Consider the following 22,378-nt stretch of genomic DNA (forward strand, 5'->3'; position numbering starts at 1 on the left):
GTAAAGCACTTTGTGCTACATTTTTTCTGTATGAAAAGTGCTTTATAAATAAAGATTGATTGATTGATTGATTGATTGATTGATTGATTGATTGATTGATTGATTGATTGATTGATTGATTGATTGATTGACACGCTGGGTCTCCGACTGCTAGGTCTGTAACACAGCACACACAAGCAATACACAGTAAATGGACTCATTCTTAGAGTGCTTTTCTACTCTCCCGGGGGGCTCACTACGCTTTATAAAACATTCACACAACTTCACACTCTGATGGATGCGTCACAGAGCGACTTTGGGTTATTTGCAGGGCATCAGGTGAGGACCTGAAGCTTCTGTGAGGAAAAGGAAGCACACGGCACTGTGAACACTAAACCATCAGCAGCAGGTATAACAGATATTCTGTTATACCTGTATGCAAAAAAAAATTTCATAGTTCAGCAATACTGATCAATCTAATAAACTTAAACCTACACCATCCTCCCTATTCTGGTATTTTTAAGAGTACTTAGCGTAAATATTAAGCAACCTAACTAATAGGGTTCCAACTCCCAGCAACAACAAAAATAAATAAATAAAAAATAGGGAACCACCCCTCACGCTCCACCTCATGATGCTTAATCGACGTAATCAACCTTAATTTGATGCAGTGTGAAAAAAAATGCACAGAAATCAATTATTTTTCAAGAAATATTAAATAGATTCAACATCTTTCTTCAACAAAATTGCAGACTGCACAGATGGTACCGTCCCAAAGGAAAAAGTACTATAGCTTACTAGGGTATATTAGACTTAATAGTTACTATATACAGTAATGGACTTCTATTCATTTTACATCAAATTAAAACTTTGGGTGTCAGATAATTATTTATTAAAAGCTAGACATTTTAAATGAGAATAAGAAAGAAAAGTATGTCTTTGTGCCCCCTTTTCCCTGTTAATGCCCTATCGGCCCCCCTGGCTAAACTTTGCTAGATCCGCCCCTGCACAGTTACGTCAGCTACGTAGAAAAAGATCCTCGAGTAGAAAGTAAAATTAAATAAATTCTAACAACAGCTGATCAAGCTTAAACGTGCTGCTGTTGTTCAGCCGCTGGTTTCCTCTTTCTGGTGCAAAGTGGGCCAAAAACAAAGAAGAGAGATGGAGTCCCGACAGAAAAGCCGATCAGCTGATCATTAAGCAGTTTCATGATTGAAGTAGCAGCAAGAAGAGGCAGTCGCTCCATATATCGCTTGTTAAGCTTAACGCAGGAATGCTTTACATTCAGAGATGGACTTACACACTTGCTTTACTTCTCTCGGGGATAACTTTGTCGGAGATGAAATGCCGGGTTGCTAGCGAAGCTCCACATGCTATCCAGACCACCGACAGGTCCCGCATGCCACAGCTGCTCTATAACGTGATGCATACTGCTCCGACGTGCTAACGTTCTGAGGCAAGTTACGGCGTGTTGCAAGTTTTGTGAGGTGCTTTCGTGATATTTAATGGATTACATTTTTTATTTTTCTCCGATATCCGATCCAGTAATTTAGGTCAGTATCGGACCGATACCGATACGTAATATCGGATCGGTCCATCTCTAGTTTTAATGTGTCATAATTGCAGCCGAACACTTGGCCAGAGTTCATGTCTGAGGAAAGAGACTCATTATTTTTAATGTCCGGGCCCTGGTTTAGGGTCACACTGGAGTCTCTGGGTTCATGTGTTTCACTATCAGAAATACAGACTGGAATTGCTTTCATACACAAACAGTGGTAGAAACTAGCTGGTTGGTTAAAACTTTCAGTTTACAGCACCCTAAATGCGACCAAACATCAGATTCAGCCAAATTCTCTCTGGTTCGAAGGAAACAGAAGACAGGATGTAGGAGATCTTTGATCGCCTTTGTGGACAGTGAGATGTTTTAAAGAGGACTTTCCTGACTTCAGTGATTCTCTGTGATGACCTGTTTGTTGGAAATGTAGTAGTCGGTTTGGGAAATTATGAGTGAAACATCTTGATACATTCTCAGTCATCCAGGAAAGTAAATCTCCAAAAAGTTGATTCTGTTCATCTGGACGTAGCGTTTTGTAGGAGAAATGTTTCATCATCATCCAAGTGACTTCTTCAGTCTCAGCTGACTGCAGGTTTCCCCAATCTCATAAACAGTAAATTTGCATAATGACTGAAACCAGCCCACTGAAGGAACAATGGGCTGGGAGGTCAGTTCCTTAATCTTAATTATGAAAATTCTCATGACCATTGATCAACAACCACTGACCAAAAACCCACTGATCAAAGCCCACTGATCAATGGCCATGAGTACCATTCACAGAGAGTTTGGATGAGTGACGAAATGTTTCTCCCACAAAATACTACGTCCAGATGAACAGAATCAACGTTTTGGAGATATGAGTGAAACAGCGTGTGAGTGGAAATACTGTTAATATTTCTGTCCCACCAGGTTCAGCAGGCCTCACCAATGATAGTATTCTGTCCGCTTCCTGGTATCTGAGTCACCATCTAACTAGCTCTGGTGTTGCACTCTTTAGCCTCAGATGCTGCCACAGCTTACAGACGTTTCTGAGCATGTGCAGATAAACGTCTGACACGTTTGGATGGTGTGCTGTCAGGTACAAAACTCTATTCTCACCTCTCCCCTTCCTCCAGCATCCAGGTGAGTTCACCTGACAGAGAAAGAGAAGCAGGATATCTCCAACACAAAATGTGCATGACATGTAGCATCAAGCCTGTTTTCCTTGTATTTGTACCTGTTTTGGACTTTTCAATCTCCTGTTTTATTTTACTAAGTACTAAGTAAATAATTCATCAGCAGCGACCGCAGTAGAAACCCTCACTAACATTTATCCCCGCCATCACAGAGGTCATGTGATTGGGTCAGTTTGTCAGGTGCAGCTCGTTGACCCAAACCTTTTCATGGACCTTCACAAACCGGGGGACTCTGTCTCGTAGAGACGTCGACCCGATGAGTTCACCTTACTCTATAGATCACCTGTTTTTGTGATTTGATGCTGTTTAGATGAAGCTGGGTTGAACTGAAAAATAAAAAAGGAGAAACTCTGATTTCAGATAGTCGTTTTATTTGAACATTTATGTAATCTGAGTTGTTTTTCCTGCCCGACTCTAAGTGGCACATCCAGCACAACAGTTTTTAACCAGCTGATGAAGAAAAAATAGAGTATCTGCAACAGAAATCGATTCAATCGACTAAATTAGAGTAAATCTGGGAGCAGTCTGTCAGTCTGATGATGTGATGTGTTGTTTAATCTTGTGTTTTATTGTCACATCTTTTATTATTGACCTTTTACTGTTTATGAGATACTCGATCCAGTACTTAAAGGACTGGGATCAGACTTCAGTAGATTTCATTTATTTTTGCTCTTTTTTCATTCGCTCAGGCTAATTGACTCATTTTATAAAATTCTGAATAAAAAACAGAAACCAAATCAAAGCAGACGCCATAAACGGCTGGAGAGAAGCTGCTGCTCCATCACCACCAACCACTGCCTTCTCCAGCTGTTGCCATAGTTACACACTAGTCCTACGAGATGGTGCCGGTTATCAGCAAATTGGCTGTGCTCACACACACACACACACACGCACGTGCTCGTGCACACGCGCACACAGACACGCGCTCGTGCACACGCACACACACACACACACACGCACACACAGACACACACGCACACACGCACACACACACGCACGCGCTCGTGCACACGCACACACACGCACACACAGACACACACGCGGACACACACACACACACGCACACACAGACACACACGCACACGCACACACACACACACACACACACACACACACGCGCACACACAGACACACACACACACACACGCACGCGCTCGTGCACACGCACACACACGCACACACAGACACACACGCGCACACACACACACACGCACACACACACACAGACACACACACACACACGTGCCTGCGAGATGCTTTTGTGCACACATTTAAATTCAGACACCTCGCTGAGTTCACCTGTCACTCACCTGGGCCCTCACATCCAGTGTTGGGAAGGTTACTTTTAAAATGTATTCCATTACAGAATACAGAATACATTCCCCAAAATGTATTCTGTAACATATTCCGTTACGTTACTCAATGAGAGTAACGTATTCTGAATACTTTGGATTACTTAATATATTATCATGCTTTTTACAACAACGTGAATGTACTATTGCTGTGTGATTTATTACTATTACTGAAGGTCCGCGACTCCGAACTGTAGTAAAGGGACCTCTGACTAATACGGCGGGGTCCCTGTCGGCTCGTAGCCGAAAAATAGCTCTACTTTGTTGTGTGGGTCAACTTTTCTTGCGAGAGACAGAGAGAGGCGTTGAAAGGCTGCTCCAACGGAACTTATTGTTTCAGAGGAAAACACGAACTTAATAGCTTACTTACAGCTGGGCTCGTCAGGCACTCTTCTTGGCTGCAGTGGTTATTATTATATTTACATGCTTCCAGCTCCCGTTTTTGCTTGATAACAACTCGTACTTTTCCACTCGCCTTTTTCTCCCTCCTCGCACTCACAGACACATAACGTGTATGGCAGTCCATTCTCCCTGCAACACGGACTACACTGCCCATGATGCTACATTCTTTAGAGCTATACCTGTAGCATTCTGCCTGTTAGCTTAGCACAACAACAACAAAAAGGCGCTCTCTCACCCAGGAAACACGCAGAGAGAGAGCATCACCCTGTAACCATGGCAACCGTAACGCTGCCACCTGGAACAACAGAACGTAGCTGTCAAACAAAACCCAAACAGTCCTGACCCGCGACAATATGAAACAGGAAAGTACCGCAGTGTAATCTATTTATTTCAACAAAGTAACTGTATTCTGAATACCACCTTTTTAAACGGTACCTGTAACGGAATACAGTTACTCATATTTTATATTTTAAATACGTAACGGCGGTACATGTATTCCGTTACTCCCCAACACTGCTCACATCCTGCTGCTCTGCTTCCACAGACTGTTCAGATGCTGTAGGAATCAAATATGTCTACTTTAATTTTTCACTCTTATTTACACAGCGAGGTCGTCACGCCTGCTAAATGAGTCAGAAGCATGAGGAACGTCAGAGTGTTGCTTTATGGTGGTCGACACACTCATCACAGAACATTAACTTGACAGGACAAACACGCTGCTCCATAGCCCTGCGTTTGGATCATCCTGTCCCTCTGATTGGACCAGAGGGACAGGATGGATGGAGTACATATAAACTGAGAACACAATTAAAGAACAACAAACACACTGACTCAGTCCGTGTCAGAGCCACAAGCTGTGACAGGTAACACAAGGTCACCTGTTTCCAGGCAACACACCACTGTGTCTGTGTGTGTGTGCGTGTGTATGTGTGTGTGTTATCAAACACGTTAGAAAAACATGATCGTGTGGAGAAAAGTCTTTTACTGTCCTCAGAAACAAAACTTACCAGGGAAACCTGTGCCACAGCCACACATAAAGGAACTCACCAAAATAAAACAGGAAGTGAATGCCAGGGAGACACACGGAGAAAACAGAGGGAGACAGGTACGCACAGGTTCTCACAGGTACGCACAGGTACGCACAGGTTTTGTCATGGTCTGGTTGGGCACCTGCAGGTCTCAGACAGCGGCTCCTCCTCCTTTAGGCGGAGTCCGGTTGCTCCTCCCTGGCTGACCACCTGTGAGCAATCGTGCCAGCGGTATATCAGACCTGCGCTCTCAACCATTCATCGCCTGAGTATCTGCTATCCGAATCAGAATCAGAATCAGAATACTTTATTGATCCCTGGGGGAAATTATTTTTTGTTACAGTGCTCCATTTTAAACCAACATTAAGACAAGACAGACAATACGCTAACTAAGAATAGTACAATATATACATATATATACATACATACATACATAAGTCACTCATAAATAAATAGTTGGAAAAGAAACATGTGTAGTTGTAGCAGTAAACAGTGTGTTAAGTGGATGCGTTGTACAGGGAGATGGCCACAGGCAGGAATGATTTCCTGTGTCGTTCAGTGGTGCTTTTCGGTAATCTCAGTCTCTCACTGAACGAGCTCCTGTGACTGACCAACATGTCATGGAGTGGGTGGGAGGTGTTATCCAACATTGTCTTTATCTTGGACAGCATCCGCCTCTCCGACACCACCTTGAGGGAGTCCAGCTCCATCCCCACAACATTGCTGGCCTTACGGATTAGTTTATTAAGTCTGTTGGCATCTGCGACCCTCAGCCTGCTCCCCCAGCATGCAACAGCATAGAGGATCGCACTGGCCACCACAGACTCATAGAAAATCCTCAGCATTTTCTGGCAGATGTTGAAGGACCTCAGTCGCCTCAAAAAATAGAGACGACTCTGGCCCTTCCTGTAAAGTGCTGTGGTGTTTTTAGCCCAGTCCAGTTTATTGTCAATGTGTACTCCAAGGTATTTATAGTCCTCCACAATGTCAACACTGACCCCCTGGATTGAAACAGGGGTCAAGTGTTTCCTGGTCTTCCTGAAGTCCACGATCAGTTCCTTGGTCTTTGCCACGTTGAGCTGCAGATGATTCTGCTCACACCACGTGACAAAGGAGTCGACCACAGCCCGGTACTCTGTCTCATCATCCCTGCTGATGCATCCAACCACCGCAGAGTCATCAGAAAACTTCTGAAGATGGCAGGTCTCTGTGCAGTGGCTGAAGTCTGTGGTGTAGAGGGTGAAGAGGAAGGGGGCGAGGACAGTCCCCTGTGGTGCCCCTGTGTTGCTAATCACCTTGTCAGACACACACTGTGGGAGACGTACATATTGTGGTCTTCCTGTCAGGTAATCAACAATCCAGGACACCAGAGAAGCATCCACCTGCATCGCTGCTAACTTATCACCCAGGAGGGTCGGCCTGATGGTGTTGAAAGCACTGGAAAAGTAAAAAAACATGACCCTCACAGTGCTCGCCGGCTGGTCCAGATGGGTGTAGACACGATTGAGCAGGTAGATGATGGCGTCCTCTGTTCCGAGACGAGGCTGATAAGCGAACTGAAGGGGATCCAGATGTGGTCTTACTATGGGTCGCAGCTGGTCCAGGATGAGCCTTTCCAGGGTCTTCATGATGTGGGAGGTCAGTGCCACGGGCCTGTAATCCTGGGGGCCACTGGGACGAGGCGTCTTTGGTACAGGGACGAGGCATGATGTCTTCCACATCACCGGGACCCTCTGCAGACTCAGACTCAGCATAAACAGTTTATGAAAGACTCCACACAGCTGGGGGGCACAGGCCTTGAGGACAAGGGGACTCACTCCGTCTGGTCCAGCAGACTTGCCTGAGTGAAGTCACCTCATTTGCATCTCAACCTGGTACTGAGTGAAGGTGATGGGTGGGGGAGGGGTGTCAGGAATCTCCCAGGAGGCAACATGTGAAGAGAGAGGCTGGCACAGTGGTGTGGCTCTGGATTCCAGGCTGACTGCAGGTGAGGTTGTGGGAGCAGACACTGTGGTGTCGAATCTATTGAAAAACAGATTCAACTCGTCGGCTCTATCCCCATAGATAGCACCCGGAGTGGAGATCTCGTTCCCCTCGCTCCCGTCCTCCTGGACCTGGGCCGCCTGCTGCTTACACAACGTGGCCTGCCGGCCCACCGCTCACCTGCCTGCCTCCCCACGCCTCGACCGCTTCCTGGCTTTCCGCTCCACCTGTCCCCTCCATCTGAAACCAATGCCCCCGGTCCCTACCTAGTCCTGTTTCTACCTCCCCGCTGCCCCCGCTGTTCAGCCGTCTCCTAGAGGTGTCTAGGTCGCCCTCATTATTCACCGACGAATCCTACGCGTGGTGGCGTCGCTTTGTTTTTTACCTTTGTTTACCTGTGGGCGGAAATAAATTATTTGTTCTCTGTCACCTCGCTTCCGGGTTGGTTTCTGCACCTGTGTCCATCCCTGTTCCCTCGTGCCGCTGGGCCGTGACAGGTTTTCACAGGTACACACAGGTACACACAGGTACGCACAGGTACGCACAGGTACACACAGGTACACACAGGTACACACAGGTACGCACAGGTACGCACAGGTACACACAGGTACGCACAGGTTCTCACAGGTACACACAGGTACTCACAGGTACACACAGGTACGCACAGGTACGCACAGGTTCTCACAGGTACACACAGGTACGCACAGGTACGCACAGGTTCTCACAGGTACACACAGGTACGCACAGGTTCTCACAGGTACACACAGGTACACACAGGTTCTCACAGGTACACACAGGTAAGCACAGGTACACACAGTCACACACAGGTTCTCACAGGTACACACAGGTACTCACAGGTACACACAGGTACTCACAGGTACTCACAGGTACACACAGGTACACACATGTTCTCACAGGTACGCACATGTTCTCACAGGTACACACATGTTCTCACAGGTACACACAGGTACGTACAGGTTCTCACAGGTACACATATCTACTCACAGGTACACACAGGTACATACAGATATGAAAAAGAACATCTAAAGCTACGTTCACACTGCAGGCGAAAGCGCATCAAATCCGACTTTTTTGACGCTATGCGACCCATATCCGATCACAGTGTGACAGTGTGAACGGCACAAATCCGATATTTTCAAATCCGACCTGGGTCACTTTCGTATGTGGTACTGAATCCGATACATATCTAAATGTTTTAGAAAGCGACTGCTGTTTGATGGTCATGTGACATTAAATCCGTCTTTTACGTCACTGACACAAGACAGACGTCAATTATCAGCGCCGGAGAAAACATCGCGAACGCTTCCTGGCCATCCGGTGAAACTGTTGGGAAGACAACATGAACATTTTATTTGTACTGTATAATCTGCAGATTCTGACAGAAATCTGCAACTATCCTTTGAAGCAGCGCTCCTCTCTAAAACAGCAATAAGGATCATTTTTAAGCCAAATGTAATTAACAAAATAACTTTATAGCTTAAAGCAAAAACTGGGAAACGTAAAGTCTGAAACAGTCAAACAATATAGTTTGTTCTGGGTCTAAACAGAGTGCGTTGTGTATGACGTCTTCTTTTGCGCATGCGGGCCGCTTTGAGCGTTCACACTAGAGCGCGTTTGCTGTCACATTTTATTTGTAATGTAGCAGACAAAAAAATCGGATTTGATCAAAAAATCGGAATTGAGCATCAAGACCTGCAGTGTGAACGTAGCTTTAGAGACGCAGAGCTTCACCAACCTGCAGAAACTGGATCCTCACTGTGAACATGACATCATCAGCATACTCAGAGGACCTGGAGGAATCTCCTTCCGCAGGGACAAGGACGATAACCTTCAAACGCCACTCTGTGATAAATCAGTGCACGGGCTCAGGAACGCGTCCAGAAACCTGAGTCTGCGAGCGGCTCGGCGTGCAGTGCACATGTGCAGGTTACAGCTCCATCACGTGGAGGAGAACCCATGCGTGACCACGATGGAGAAACAGTGCCGTATCCTTTAAGACTGATCTGAGGTCAGACCCATCCAAACATGGACACCTCAAACTAAAGAGAAGAGGGAGAAGAGCCCAGCTTCGTATCAGTGCTCGGAGGAGGGTGGGGCTATGAGAGCCTATAGAACATCTGGAAAGGCTTCATGGTGCTGCTAGAATCCTCTATCAGACGGGAACAACATTCCTCTCTTCACAGACTCAAAATTAAAAAAAATTTAAAATTTAAAGCTATGAAAACTCCAGTTTTCCTTCCAGTGGACGTTACAGTTTTTGCTCGTTGCTTGAACACTATAAACCCATGCTTAGACTAAAGTAACACAACTTGAAGCTTTTGTTACCATACCTCAAACACATGTACCCATACCTTAAACAAAAGTGCTGCTTTGCACTCTGGTTGCAATTATGCAACACACTTACTCCTTTATGCAACACACATGGTCCTGCATACTACACTCTATTTCATACATAAGACACTTTGTTCACAAAATGAAATTTCAGGGTGCCATTTGGAAAACACATGTATCCAAAATACAAAACACATCGGGTAATTGCAACCACTCAAATATACACCTGAAGGCACTTACTTGCAAAACTGAACACCAATTAGCCAACCACAAAAAGCCCTCAGTTTAGCCATTTCAAGAACTTTGCAAGCATGGATGGAGGGAGAGGAAGAGGAGGAGGAGGTCAAAGAGGCCATGCACGGACCTATATTTCTGATGATATAAGAGCAACTTTGGTGGACCATGTCATCAACCACGGCCTGACTATGAGGGAAGCTGGGCAGAGAGTCCACCCACATCTAAGCCGCTTCACAGTGGCATCTGTAATACAGTTTTTGCCCGTTGCCTGAACACATTTTGCAAAACTTTGCTCATTGTGCCAAAACCCTAAACACAAGTAAACATGACACAACACTGGGAAATATACCATTCACATCTGCACCAAATTGAAACTCTACTCTCAAAACCTAAACTCTGCTATCAAAACCTAACATTCCTTTGTCAAAATGTAACTCTGTTGACAAAATGACACATACTTGCATCATATGCAAACACTTACAGAGCAGGAGGAACACACTAGTCTACTTTATATAAAGCACTGCAGTCTTTGATTTCCATTGTTCATTCAGAAGGCATATTTTCAGGAGACACATTTGCAAACAACCAAAAAAGCAAATAGACCTACTCAATATTGTACATTGCAGTACCATGAATTCAGATAAAGCAAAAAAAACCAAAACAAAAAAACCCCCATAATACAGTAATAGAAAAAACACTATACTGTAAACAAAAAATCATGACAATTGTGCATACGTGGGCTCATGGATCCCGCCGTCTGTTGGGGTCTGGCCACAGGACCTCATCAACATCGCAAGCAATGTCTTCTCCCGCTAGGCACCGGGGAAAATATCCTCTTCCATGTCAAAACCATCCATGGATTGCTGTCACCTGAATGTCGCCGCAGGCCTGTTCCATTGCCTGCAGAAGAGGCATGCGGGCATGTAGTTGGCGGTCATATACACGCCATCTCCAAGCCGAAAAAAATTCCTCTATAGGGTTTAAAAATGGTGAGTAAGGGGGCAAGCATACCACTTCAAGTTGACTTTGGTTGGAGAACCAGGCCTGGACCAGAGCAGCCCGATGGAAACTGACATTATCCCATATCACCACAAACCTGGGCTGATCTGCTCTGTTCTGTACAACTATATCATGGAGAGCATCTAGAAATGTGAGTATGTGTTGGCTATTGTATGGACCTAGTATTGCATGATGGTGCAGAAGCCCTCGAAGGCATATGGCGGCACATAATGTGATGTTTCCCCCGCGCTGCCCTGGGACGTGCACAATTGCCCTTTGGCCAATTACATTACGACCCCGTCGTCTTGTTTTGCTCAGGTCGAATCCAGCTTCATCAATGAAAATGTATTCATGAGGCTGTGCAGCTCCATCCATGGCCGAGATTCTCTGTAAAAAAGGGGAACATATCACTGTACTACAGTGCTACACATACAGCACCCTCACCCCATCACACAGGTACCTGTGTAGCTCTCAGAATGGATCCATGTGGTACTGATATGGTACATATTCAGCTGCTACTGGACTTCACCAATACTCTATTGTAAATGTAAGGGACAGTTACACGTACCCGTACATATTCAGCTCGAAGTCCTTTGACCCTGTCACTGTTCCTCTCGAATGGGACTCTGTAGAGCTGCTTCATGGTGATGCTGTGTTTACCCAAGATGCGTCTGATGGTGGTGATGCTCACATGGTCTATGTTGCTGAACACTCGCCTGTCTGCAAGTATTTTCCGTCGTAGCTGGTGGAGACGGGTGGCATTGTCTGCCCTCACTAGGTCCACAACAGCAAGTTCCTGCCGTTGTGTGAACAGGCGTTGGCGTCCTCCCCCAGAAGGTCTTCGAGTCATTCTAGAGAAATACAACCACATATTGTCATCGGTTTGCTTATTTTTCTTACAGTACTTCACTGTATGTACTGTATCATCCACTGTACAACACTGTACTTCAATATAAGTAATCATGGTATGTTTCACAGAAACTACCACTTTGGCTGCAAAAGGAGCATTAGCACCCTGCAATACCCTGTACACTTGATATGGTAACTGTAGAACAGTACTATGAAAACCATCTGAGTAGAGTAGAAGGCAGTGAGATGAAGACAGACCTGTTTTCTAGTCGGAATTTTCTTATTACAGATGCCACTGTGAAGCGGCTTAGATGTGGGTGGACTCTCTGCCCAGCTTCCCTCATAGTCAGGCCGTGGTTGATGACATGGTCCACCAAAGTTGCTCTTATATCATCAGAAATATGGGTCCGTGCATGGCCTCTTTGACCTCCTCCTCCTCTTCCTCTTGCTCTCCCTCCATCCATGCTTGCAAAGTTCTTGAATTGGCTAAACTGAGGGCTTTTTGTGGTTGGCTAATTGGTGTTCAGTTTTGCAAGTAAGTGCCTTCAGGTGTATATTTGAGTGGTTGCAATTACCCGATGTGTTTTGTATTTTGGATACATGTGTTTTCCAAATGGCACCCTGAAATTTCATTTTTGAACGAAGTGTCTTATGTATGAAATAGAGTGTAGTATGCAGGACCATGTGTGTTGCATAAAGGAGTAAGTGTGTTGCATAATTGCAACCAGAGTGCAAAGCAGCACTTTTGTTTAAGGTATGGGTACATGTGTTTGAGGTATGGTAACAAAAGCTTCAAGTTGTGTTACTTTAGTCTAAGCATGGGTTTATAGTGTTCAAGCAACGAGCAAAAACTGTAAGAAAATTCCGACTAGAAAACAGGTCTGTCTTCATCTCACTGCCTTCTACTCTACTCAGATGGTTTTCATAGTACTGTTCTACAGTTACCATATCAAGTGTGCAGGGTACTGCAGGGTGCTAATGCTCCTTTTGCAGCCAAAGTGGTAGTTTCTGTGAAACATACCATGATTACTTATATTGAAGTACAGTGTTGTACAGTGGATGATACAGTACATACAGTGAAGTACTGTAAGAAAAATAAGCAAACCGATGACAATATGTGGTTGTATTTCTCTAGAATGACTCGAAGACCTTCTGGGGGAGGACGCCAACGCCTGTTCACACAACGGCAGGAACTTGCCGTTGTGGACCTAGTGAGGGCAGACAATGCTATGCGTCTCCACCAGCTACGAAAGCAAATACTTGCAGACAGGCAAGTGTTCAACAACATAAACCATGTGAGCATCACCACCATCAGACGCATCTTGGGAAAACTCAGCATCACCATGAAGCAGCTCTACAGAGTCCCATTTGAGAGGAACAGTGACAGGGTCAAAGGACTTCGAGCTGAATATGTACCATATCAGTACCACATGAATACATTCTGAGAGCTACACAGGTACCTGTGTGATGGGGTGAGGGTTCTGTATGTGTAGCACTGTAGTACAGTAATATGTTCTCTTTTTTCTTTTTTTTTTTACAGAGAATCTTGGCCATGGATGGAGCTGCACAGCCTCATGAATTCATTTTCATTGATGAAGCTGGATTCGACCTGTGCAAAACAAGACGACGGGGTCGTAATGTAATTGGCCAAAGGGCAATTGTGCACGTTCCGGGGCAGCGCGGGGGAAATATCACATTGTGTGCCGCCATATGCTTTCGAGGGCTTCTGCACCATCATGCAATACTAGGTCCATACAATAGGCAACATATACTCACATTTCTAGATGCTCTCCATGATATAGTTGTACAGAACAGAGCAGATCAGCCCAGGTTTGTGGTGATATGGGATCATGTCAGTTTCCATCGGGCTGCTCTGGTCCAGGCCTGGTTCTCCAACCACAGTCAACTTGAAGTGGTATGCTTGCCCCCTTACTCACCATTTTTAAACCCTATAGAGGAATTTTTTTAGGCTTGGAGATGGCGTGTATATGACCGCCAACTACATGCCTGCATGCCTCTTCTGCAGGCAATGGAACAGGCCTGCGGCGACATTCAGGTGACAGCAATCCATGGATGGTTTTGACATGGAAGAGGATATTTTCCCCAGTGCCCAGCGGGAGAAGACATTGCTTGCGATGTTGATGAGGTCCTGTGGCCAGACCCCAACAGACGGCGGGATCCATGAGCCCACGTATGCACAATTGTCATGATTTTTTGTTTACAGTATGGTGTTTTTTCTATTACTGTATTGTGTTTTTTTTTTTTTTTTTTTGCTTTATCTGAATTCATGGTACTGCAATGTACAATATTGAGTCCTATTGGCTTTTTTGGTTGTTTGAAAATGTGTCTCCTGAAAATATGCCTTCTGAATAAACAATGAACATCAAAGACTGCAGTGTTTTGTCATGGTCTGGTTGGGCACCTGCAGGTCTCAGACAGCGGCTCCTCCTCCTTTAGGCGGAGTCCGGTTGCTCCTCCCTGGCTGACCACCTGTGAGCAATCGTGCCAGCGGTATATCAGACCTGCGCTCTCAACCATTCATCGCTTGAGTATCTGCTATCCCCATGTTAGTTCAGTGGAGCATCATAAACCTTGTCCTGACGCCGTGTGATGACTCACCTGTTTTTTCTTGTCCTCAGAGATAGCACCCGGAGTGGAGATCTCGTTCCCCTCGCTCCCGTCCTCCTGGACCTGGGCCGCCTGCTGCTTACACAACGTGGCCTGCCGGCCCACCACTCACCTGCCTGCCTCCCCACGCCTCGACCGCTTCCGGGCTTTCCGCTCCACCTGTCCCCTCCATCTGAAACCAATGCCCCCGGTCCCTACCTAGTCCTGTTTCTACCTCCCCGCTGCCCCCGCTGTTCAGCCGTCTCCTAGAGGTGTCTAGGTCGCCCTCATTATTCACCTACGAATCCTACGCGCCACTAGTGTGGTGGCGTCGCTTTGTTTTTTACCTTTGTTTACCTGTGGGCGGAAATAAATCATTTGTTCTCTGTCACCTCGCTTCCGGGTTGGTTTCTGCACCTGTGTCCATCCCTGTTCCCTCGTGCCGCTGGGCCGTGACATGTTTTATATAAAGTAGACTAGTGTGTTCCCCTGATCTGTAAGTGTTTGCATATGATGCAAGTATGTGTCACTTTGTCAACAGAGTTACATTTTGACAAAGGAATGTTAGGTTTTGACAGCAGAGTTTAGGTTTTGAGAGTAGAGTTTCAATTTGGCACAGATGTGAATGGTATGTTTCCCAGTGTTGTGTCATGTTTACTTGTGTTTGGAGTTTTGGCACAGTGAGCGAAGTTTTGCAAAATGTGTTCAAGCAACGGGCAAAAACTGTAATGTAACCATCATTTGATTCTTCATTCAATATGATGCGCTGAATTGGATGATTATCTTTTTAATAATGATCGTTTTCATTGCAGTTTTTTTTTCAGTCTTGGTGGGAATTAAGGAGATTGGATCACTAAATGATTTGCCTGTTGCCTTCAGGAGCTACAAGGTGAACGGGGTCGGGGTCTATGGGGACTTGTTAGCTCTCCTTGTTAGTGTGGAGGAGTGGATGATTTCTTTGTTTACTGAGCTGTACCACCGCGCTCACAAATCCTGTTAGCCATGCTGGGAGAGAGCCTCCATCGGACACTCAACCAAAGACAATAAGTCACAGTCATCTCCCTCAGTGCACCACTCTGACTCATCGGTGAATCACCCTCAGGTCTGCCTTTCCGTCGTGTCCGAAGACGCGTGTTTTATACGTCAGTGCAAACGTGAAGCTAAAACATCATACAGATAGAGTCCTGATGGCAGAAACAGAACCCAATGAAAGCATCAAATTCACTGTTTGATACTTTCAGGAGGCCTCGCCAACATGCTGATACCTGTCTCACCATGCCGCTCACCTGGTTCACGCAAACACACCTGTTTGCTTGGTTTACATCTCTTAATCACCCGGTCCATTAAAGTCACCTCCAGACCTGCTGAAGCTTTGCTGACGCTCGACTCCTGGCTGCGTTATGTGACTCCTGCCATTCGAGGCACTGCTTTACATTTCAGCAGAGTTGGGTGTAATGTGTGGGTGCAGCAGTGTATTACTGTAATCGCATTACAGTTTTCAGTAACACAGTAATGTAACATGTGTTACCTCAGCCAGGTCTGTGGCTCCATAGCAAAGAGACCTCTGGCTAATACGTCGGGTTCTGTGACTGGCTTGTAGCCGGTAACTAGCTTACTGTGCAGGCCAACTTTGCTATTGAAGAGACGGAGAGGGGCACTGGAAAGCTGCTTCACCGAAACTTTATTACTTCAGAGGCGCGAAGACCGTGTACAGATGACTCTTAACAGCTTACTTACAATGGCACCGCAGACACACCCCTTGGCTCCTGTGGGAGTTATTATGCTTTTATGCTTTCCTTTGCCGTTTTCCTCAGTAGCTACTCGAACCTCTTTTTCCGACTCTCTCCCTCACGCTCACACACACAACGGGAGGGGCAGTCCCACATATTCTACTCGAAATACATTTCCCATGATGTTTCATCCTTAAGGGGCCATGCCTGTAACACATAGTACTGTGCTAAAATCAGTTATAACATTATAGTTACAATTATGTCATTACTCAGAGAAGTTCTCACTAAGGCAAACCAGGCCAGGACAGAAACATCTGTATTACACTGCTAACATCTGTACAGACAGCATGCTAACACTAAGCTAGCCAAGAACCCAGAGTGATGTTAAAGCTGAGTGTGCAGACTCCAGTCCAGCAGCCAGAGCCTGACCTCCAACAGGTAACAAGCTGATGAGCAGCCGGGCTCTTTCTACCTGTTCATGTTTCTATAGCAGCATCACTGTGACGACCACTCTGATGTCTCTTTGACTGGTTTTAACTTTACTGCGTCTTCATGTGTGAACAATAAAAGTAATACAGTGTGTGTCTCTGTGTGTGTGTCCTCACTGCTTTAAACTAACTTCATTTTTAATTTTCTTTGCTTTTTTAAAATCACTGTTGTAAACATATAATTCTTGCAGTCTAGTATACTAGTATACAGTTATAGTATCCCTTCTAAGGCACCTATGGACCTATGATCCTCAGCCCCAACACTGCACCTTAGCTTGTGTAACTGTGTAATTGAGGGTATGATAGGAACACAAATGTCATTCATTTCATTTGTGAAATAAACTTTAGGATGTTGAGTCTGTGTAATAATGAGTGCAGCCCTGATATCAGCGATTAAAGGAGGACTTCTCATGATGTATGAGCTGAAAAGCAAAAACAGAAAAACCTGCTTCAAAAGTGGTGACGTGCAGCTGTGAGAGGTAGCTCATGAAAAGCCTCTGGAAGAGGTTTATGGTGACTGAAGTGAACTTTGTTCAACGAATGATGAGATGAACCTCTGTGACTAGTCTGCATCCTCTGGGGGATTATTAGTGCTGAGCTAGTTCTTGGTCATCATACACAGGAAGAGACTGCAGACGCAACAATCAGAAGCTCTTCATTCACTCACAGTTTCTCTGATTCAGCAGTGAATGAAATCAGTCCGATGAGCACTGAAACAACACACACACAGTAGCAGAATGGCTGCAGTTCACTTAACTGCTGCTGTTTCATTATTAGCAAAAATGAAAGGAATCATAATGTCCAGAAAAGCATGAGCAATTCTTCTAATAATCCAAAATGCATTCCTGCTGCTTGTTTCCTCCTCAGTGTGTGTTTGTAGCTGCTCATTATCTTTGTCTTTCTTCCTCTCCCCATTCTCCCGTCGGTGGCTCTCACTCTGAAACCCGATAAACCTTTAAAGCTCAGGAGAGTTCGCTGATCGGATTTGTCTGCCTGCTTCTTCATATCCGGCTAATTAGCCCTGATGTAAAACAACTCCTGTCACTGCACAGGGAGTTCAGCGCAGCACTCTCAGGAGTGTGGAAGCGTGGCCTCCTGCAGCAGGCTGATATCTGCAGCAACGATGTGCTCAAACAAATTCCACTGAGAGAAAACAGGACAATAGTTTCTCACTCACCGAATAAGAAGCAGATGGACTAAAACATCCCACAGTTAAAGCTCAGTGAGTTTGACCTTTGACCCAACCAATGACAGCCCTACAGACCACAGAGAATAAGGAAGTGCAGAATAAAAGCTTTGCACAGCCGTCGGTGTCTCCTGTTTGCAGAACCATTCAGTGAAATGATGGTTCAGAGTTAAATGAGCCATGGGAAGGTCTGCGTGAAAGGATCTTTAAGATCAGCCTTTAATCTCCCTGCTGTGCAGCTTATAAACAGCAGCATTAATAAATCCACACTGAAATACAAAAAGGAAACACTGAGCAGTGCAACATGATTAAAAAGAGGAAGTGAGAAAAATAAAAGTAGGCATGAAGTTTGTTTCACATAATATTGGTCAGAAGTGATGAAGTGAGTGCTGGTTTTTCATCTGCAGTATCAGCCCACTCTTAGTTCGGAGGCGGGAGGAGGTGACGGCTGTGGAAAGAGGGCAGGAAACCAGAGTGTGACTGTGCGGAGGTGTGGTCCCTGGCTCAGCTGCAGGGGAGGGTGGTGCAGTAGGCTCTGACATTTTCCTCCTCAGACCTAAAAGCTTCCCTGGTTTATTTGAGAAGAGCCTCGACATCAGGAGTGATCTAGGGTTTTTGTTGGAGAAGCTTCTTAGTCCATAAAGCTTTGAGGGAGACTGGTGATGCCCTCCTCATGAGCATCACCAAACACCCCCCACACAGATGTGTCAGGATGGTCCTTTCTCTCATCCTTGACCAGACCAGTTCTTCTTCCTTGATGGAGGCTGGAGGTTGTGATCAGATTTGTGCAGGATGGGAAGAGCTCATGACTCATATGTCTTCTTGTTGCTGGCACAAAACAAGCCCAGTGTTTCATCAGTGCATGTAACACAGTGAGTGAAGGCTGCTGGGGGATGGAGAGGCAGCAGTCATGAGGTGGAGGCTCTGTAGGTGCTCCGTCTGCAGCCTGCAGTGTGAACTATGAGTGTTAGCCTAGGATTTCCTAAGCAGCTAATGAAAACACCTTTCCAGTGAGGCAAAGGAAGTGATTGCCCTAAAGATGAAACACGCCTCCACCCGCTTCTTAAACAGGGACCAATACAAGGTTTTTAAGGGTTCTTACATAGTTTGGTGCCTTACAGTCATGGCCCAGCGGTATCCAGCTCACCTTTCCTCTTTGTTCCTGCTTTGAGCTTTTCTTCTTCTGTCTCTCTCGCCTGTCTTCATCATTTTCCTTCTGTTTCCTGTTTCATTATTATGAAACAAAGAGTAGCTTTTAATTTTTCTTTATGTGGTCCCATTGGCACAAAAATATACATTCTTAGGTGTCGCTGAGCTTTCTTGTCTCCATAAAGGCCTCTTCACAGCATCGCTGCACAAACAGGTGAGGCCCTATGCAGGTACCTGGATGTGGGCCCCTCTCTGCAGACAAACGACTTCAACAGAAATCTTCAGCTTGCCAGTGCACACATATCAAATTGTTGTAAATAATAAAGAGTCTCAGCTGTGGTCCTTTGACAGCTATGGTTGTTTGCAGCTCTTTCTCATTACTTCATTGTCATTTCTTGAAAAGGCCCAGCCTTCATAGAGTCTTGATGCATGATCAATCATCATCAGTTACATGATCATTAATATGCAAATTGTCACGATCACTGATCAATGGCCATGAGTCCCATTCACAGAGAGTTGGGGAATGGCTGCAATCACAGCATTGTAAGATGGCGACAGATGTGTGATTAGGAGGGAGAAGGCCTGTGTGAAGCGGACTAATGTCTGGACAAAAGACAGTTGTGTTGCCCTTCAGGGGTGTTTTGATTGCACTGACTGGTCCTTGTTTCAAGAGAGCACTTCTGATTTGGATGAACTCACTGATGTGGTGTGTAGCTACATCTCTTTTTGCAAAGACTCTGTGGTTCCAATCAGAGAATTTAAGACTTTCCCTAATAACAAACCGTGGCTCTCTAAAGATATTAAGGATCTGATTCTTAAAAGGAAAATTGCTTTTAACGAGGGAGACGTTCCCACTATGAGAATATTGAGGAAGGAGGTGAGGGCTGCAATAAAGATCGCCAAGATGAGGTACAGAAATAAGATTGAGGCAGAACTCAGCAGTAACAACCTCAAAAGAGCTTGGCTTGGTATGAAAACAATGGCAGGGTTACAGACGAAAGGTAAAAGTAGCATTACCTTAGAGGGGTTTACCTCTGACAAACATCTGGCAGACAGTCTTAACAGTTTTTACCTTCGTTTTGAGAACTTTGACTGCTCTAGGCAGACCAGCACACTGAGGGAAAGGACTATCACTCCCCAATCTATTTGTATTGATGAGAGGGGGGTAGCTAATCTTTTTAGACACACCAAAAGCAAGAGTCCTGGACCTGACAACATCTGTGGACAGGTACTGAGAACTTGTGCTGATCAGCTGAGTGGGATTTTTCACTATATCTTCTCACTTTCTTTAGAGCTACAGACGGTACCTAAGATTTGGAAACATGCGATCATTGTTCCTGTTGCTAAGGGCAGTTCTCCTAAGGCACTGAATGATTTTAGGCCTGTGGCTCTGACTTCTTTAGTGATGAAGACATTTGAGAAGATAATTAAGAAGGAGATTTTAATGCATGTTGAACACCATCTTGACCCCTTCCAGTTTGCCTATAGAGCAGGGAGAGGTGTGGAGGATGCTGCTGTCACACTCCTGCTGTCATGGTCTACGGTGGGTGGCTGGAGTTTCCATTAGGCTCCTGAACTGACCTGGGATCCGCCCCTGGGCAGGGCCAACTCCAGCTCCTGCACACCTGGAGCCTATTGCAGGCTATCAAGCCAGAGGGATTTAAACCACACATCGATGTTCACTCACTGCCAGTTCGTCATCAACCCATGTTGGTAACAGGTCTTGTGTTTCAAATTCTCGCTGTGATTTATCTTACTAACAAAGACTTTTTTGTACTACAGTTGCTGTACCCACCCTGGCTCACTCCACCTCCGGACTCGGGATACCTAGTGATCATTTTGGAAATCCCTCTGTGCCTCACCTGCCTGCCCTCCTGCCATCACACTCCATCTGGAGCCCCGGATCTCAGGTCAGCCTTTCCACGCCACTCAGCCTCCCCTGGATCTTCATCATCCCCCTCTCAAACACTCCAGGTCCCTAACTGCAAGTAAGAATTGCTGCTCTTATACTGGCCACTTCTGAGCTGCCTTCACTACCTGCCTAACTCCTATATCCTCTCCCCTCAGTGTGACTGTTCCCCACTCAGCTCCGTTCCACTTCTCAGGCCTCGTTCCCTCGCCCTAGCCACGTTCCCCTGGGCACGCCACACCAAGGCTCCACGTCTCGTCATTTTCTGTCTTTGCCACGTTTCCCTTTTTTCCCCCCTTGCACTTAACCGTAATAAACTGTTAAATCATCTACTGTCTCCGCTCTGGGTTTCTGCACCTGAGTCCTATTCAGTACCGGCCATCCGTCGCCGTGACACCTGCATCTCTTGTATAAGCATCTTGAGGCTCCCCACACCCACGCAAGATTATTATTTGCTGACTTTTCATCTGCATTTAATACAATTCAACCCCTCTTACTCGCTGACAGGCTCTACAATCATTTCAAGCTTGACACTAGTCTGGTCGGCTGGGTGACAGACTTTCTGATCAATAGGTCACAATGTGTGAGGGTGAATCATGTGTTTTCTGATGTGCTCTCCTCCTCTACTGCATCACCCCAGGGTTGCTTCCTCTCTCCCCTTCTGTTCATTCTGTACACAAATGAGTGTCGCAGCAATTTCACAAACAGACACATCCTGAAGTTTGCTGACGACACAGTGATCGTCAGTCTTCTAGTGGGGGACGAGTCAGGCCATGGGCAGGTTGTAGATGATTTTGTGAATTGGTGTGATGAGTCCTTCCTCTCACTTAACGTGTCAAAAACTAAAGACATGATTATAGATTTTAGGAAGTCCTCTTATAGCTCATCACCCAATATCATTAAAACTGCCGATGTTGGGATCGTTGAGAGTTATAAATATCTAGGTGTGGTACTGCTACTACTGCACATTCACCCAGTGTATATACTATATGTATGTATATATATATATATAATGTTCTTCCTCTACACCCCCCCCCCCCCCCCCCCAATTTTTGCACATGTCGAGGAGCGTGTCAGGCTACATTTCACTGTGTGTTATACTTGTATAACTATGCATGTGACAAATAATAAAGAACCCTGAACCTTGAACCTCGACCATAAACTGTGTTTTGAATCTCATGCTGATGCCACTACTAAAAAAGTTCAACAAAGACTGTTCTTTTTAAGGAAAATGAGATCTTTTAATGTCTCATCTGAGATGTTGTCCTTGTTTTATAGAAGTTTTATCGAATCTGTGATGTTATTTTGTATCGTTGCCTGGTTTGGTAACCTGACGGTGAAGAATAAGAATCGGTTGGGACTTCTGGTAAAAACTGCTAGCAAAATTTCAGGGCGCTG

At 45.4% G+C, this 22,378-nt stretch overlaps 1 protein-coding gene and 1 long non-coding RNA gene across 2 annotated transcripts; one reads left to right on the plus strand and one right to left on the minus strand.

Moving 5' to 3' along the window:
- Nucleotides 1–10,291: 10,291 nt before the first annotated feature.
- On the minus strand, nt 10,292–12,717 carry LOC147305430 (uncharacterized). Its single transcript, XM_086278462.1, has 3 exons — nt 12,170–12,717; nt 11,631–11,913; nt 10,292–11,449 (listed from the first exon to the last, which is right to left on the minus strand). Exons 1-3 carry the CDS (start codon nt 12,373–12,375, stop codon nt 10,907–10,909), a joined length of 1,032 nt encoding a protein of 343 aa, XP_086134588.1. The 5' UTR covers nt 12,376–12,717; the 3' UTR covers nt 10,292–10,906.
- A 7,888-nt stretch (nt 12,718–20,605) lies between these two features.
- Nucleotides 20,606–21,300, plus strand: LOC147305431 (uncharacterized). The gene is made up of 3 exons (XR_015126668.1): nt 20,606–20,780; nt 20,854–21,059; nt 21,139–21,300. It is a non-coding gene; the product is annotated as an uncharacterized LOC147305431 (long non-coding RNA).
- The last annotated feature ends 1,078 nt before the right edge of the window (nt 21,301–22,378 follow it).

This window comes from Aulonocara sp. 'chitande type north' Nkhata Bay, linkage group LG20, assembly GCF_057382095.1.
Source record: "Aulonocara sp. 'chitande type north' Nkhata Bay isolate Kocher_YH1m ecotype deep benthic linkage group LG20, A_spYH_male_GT1.1, whole genome shotgun sequence".
NCBI lineage: Eukaryota > Metazoa > Chordata > Actinopteri > Cichliformes > Cichlidae > Aulonocara > Aulonocara sp. 'chitande type north' Nkhata Bay.

Bases quoted from the DNA above. Each gene is read 5' to 3' on its own strand.
- LOC147305430 (XM_086278462.1), bottom strand. From the start codon at position 12,375: ATGGATGGAGGGAGAGCAAGAGGAAGAGGAGGAGGAGGTCAAAGAGGC. The intron at 11,914-12,169 runs GTCTGTCTTCAT...GTATTTCTCTAG, and splicing joins AAATTCCGACTAGAAAACAG to AATGACTCGAAGACCTTCTG. The intron at 11,450-11,630 runs GTACGTGTAACT...CCTTTTTTACAG, and splicing joins TTCGAGCTGAATATGTACGG to AGAATCTCGGCCATGGATGG.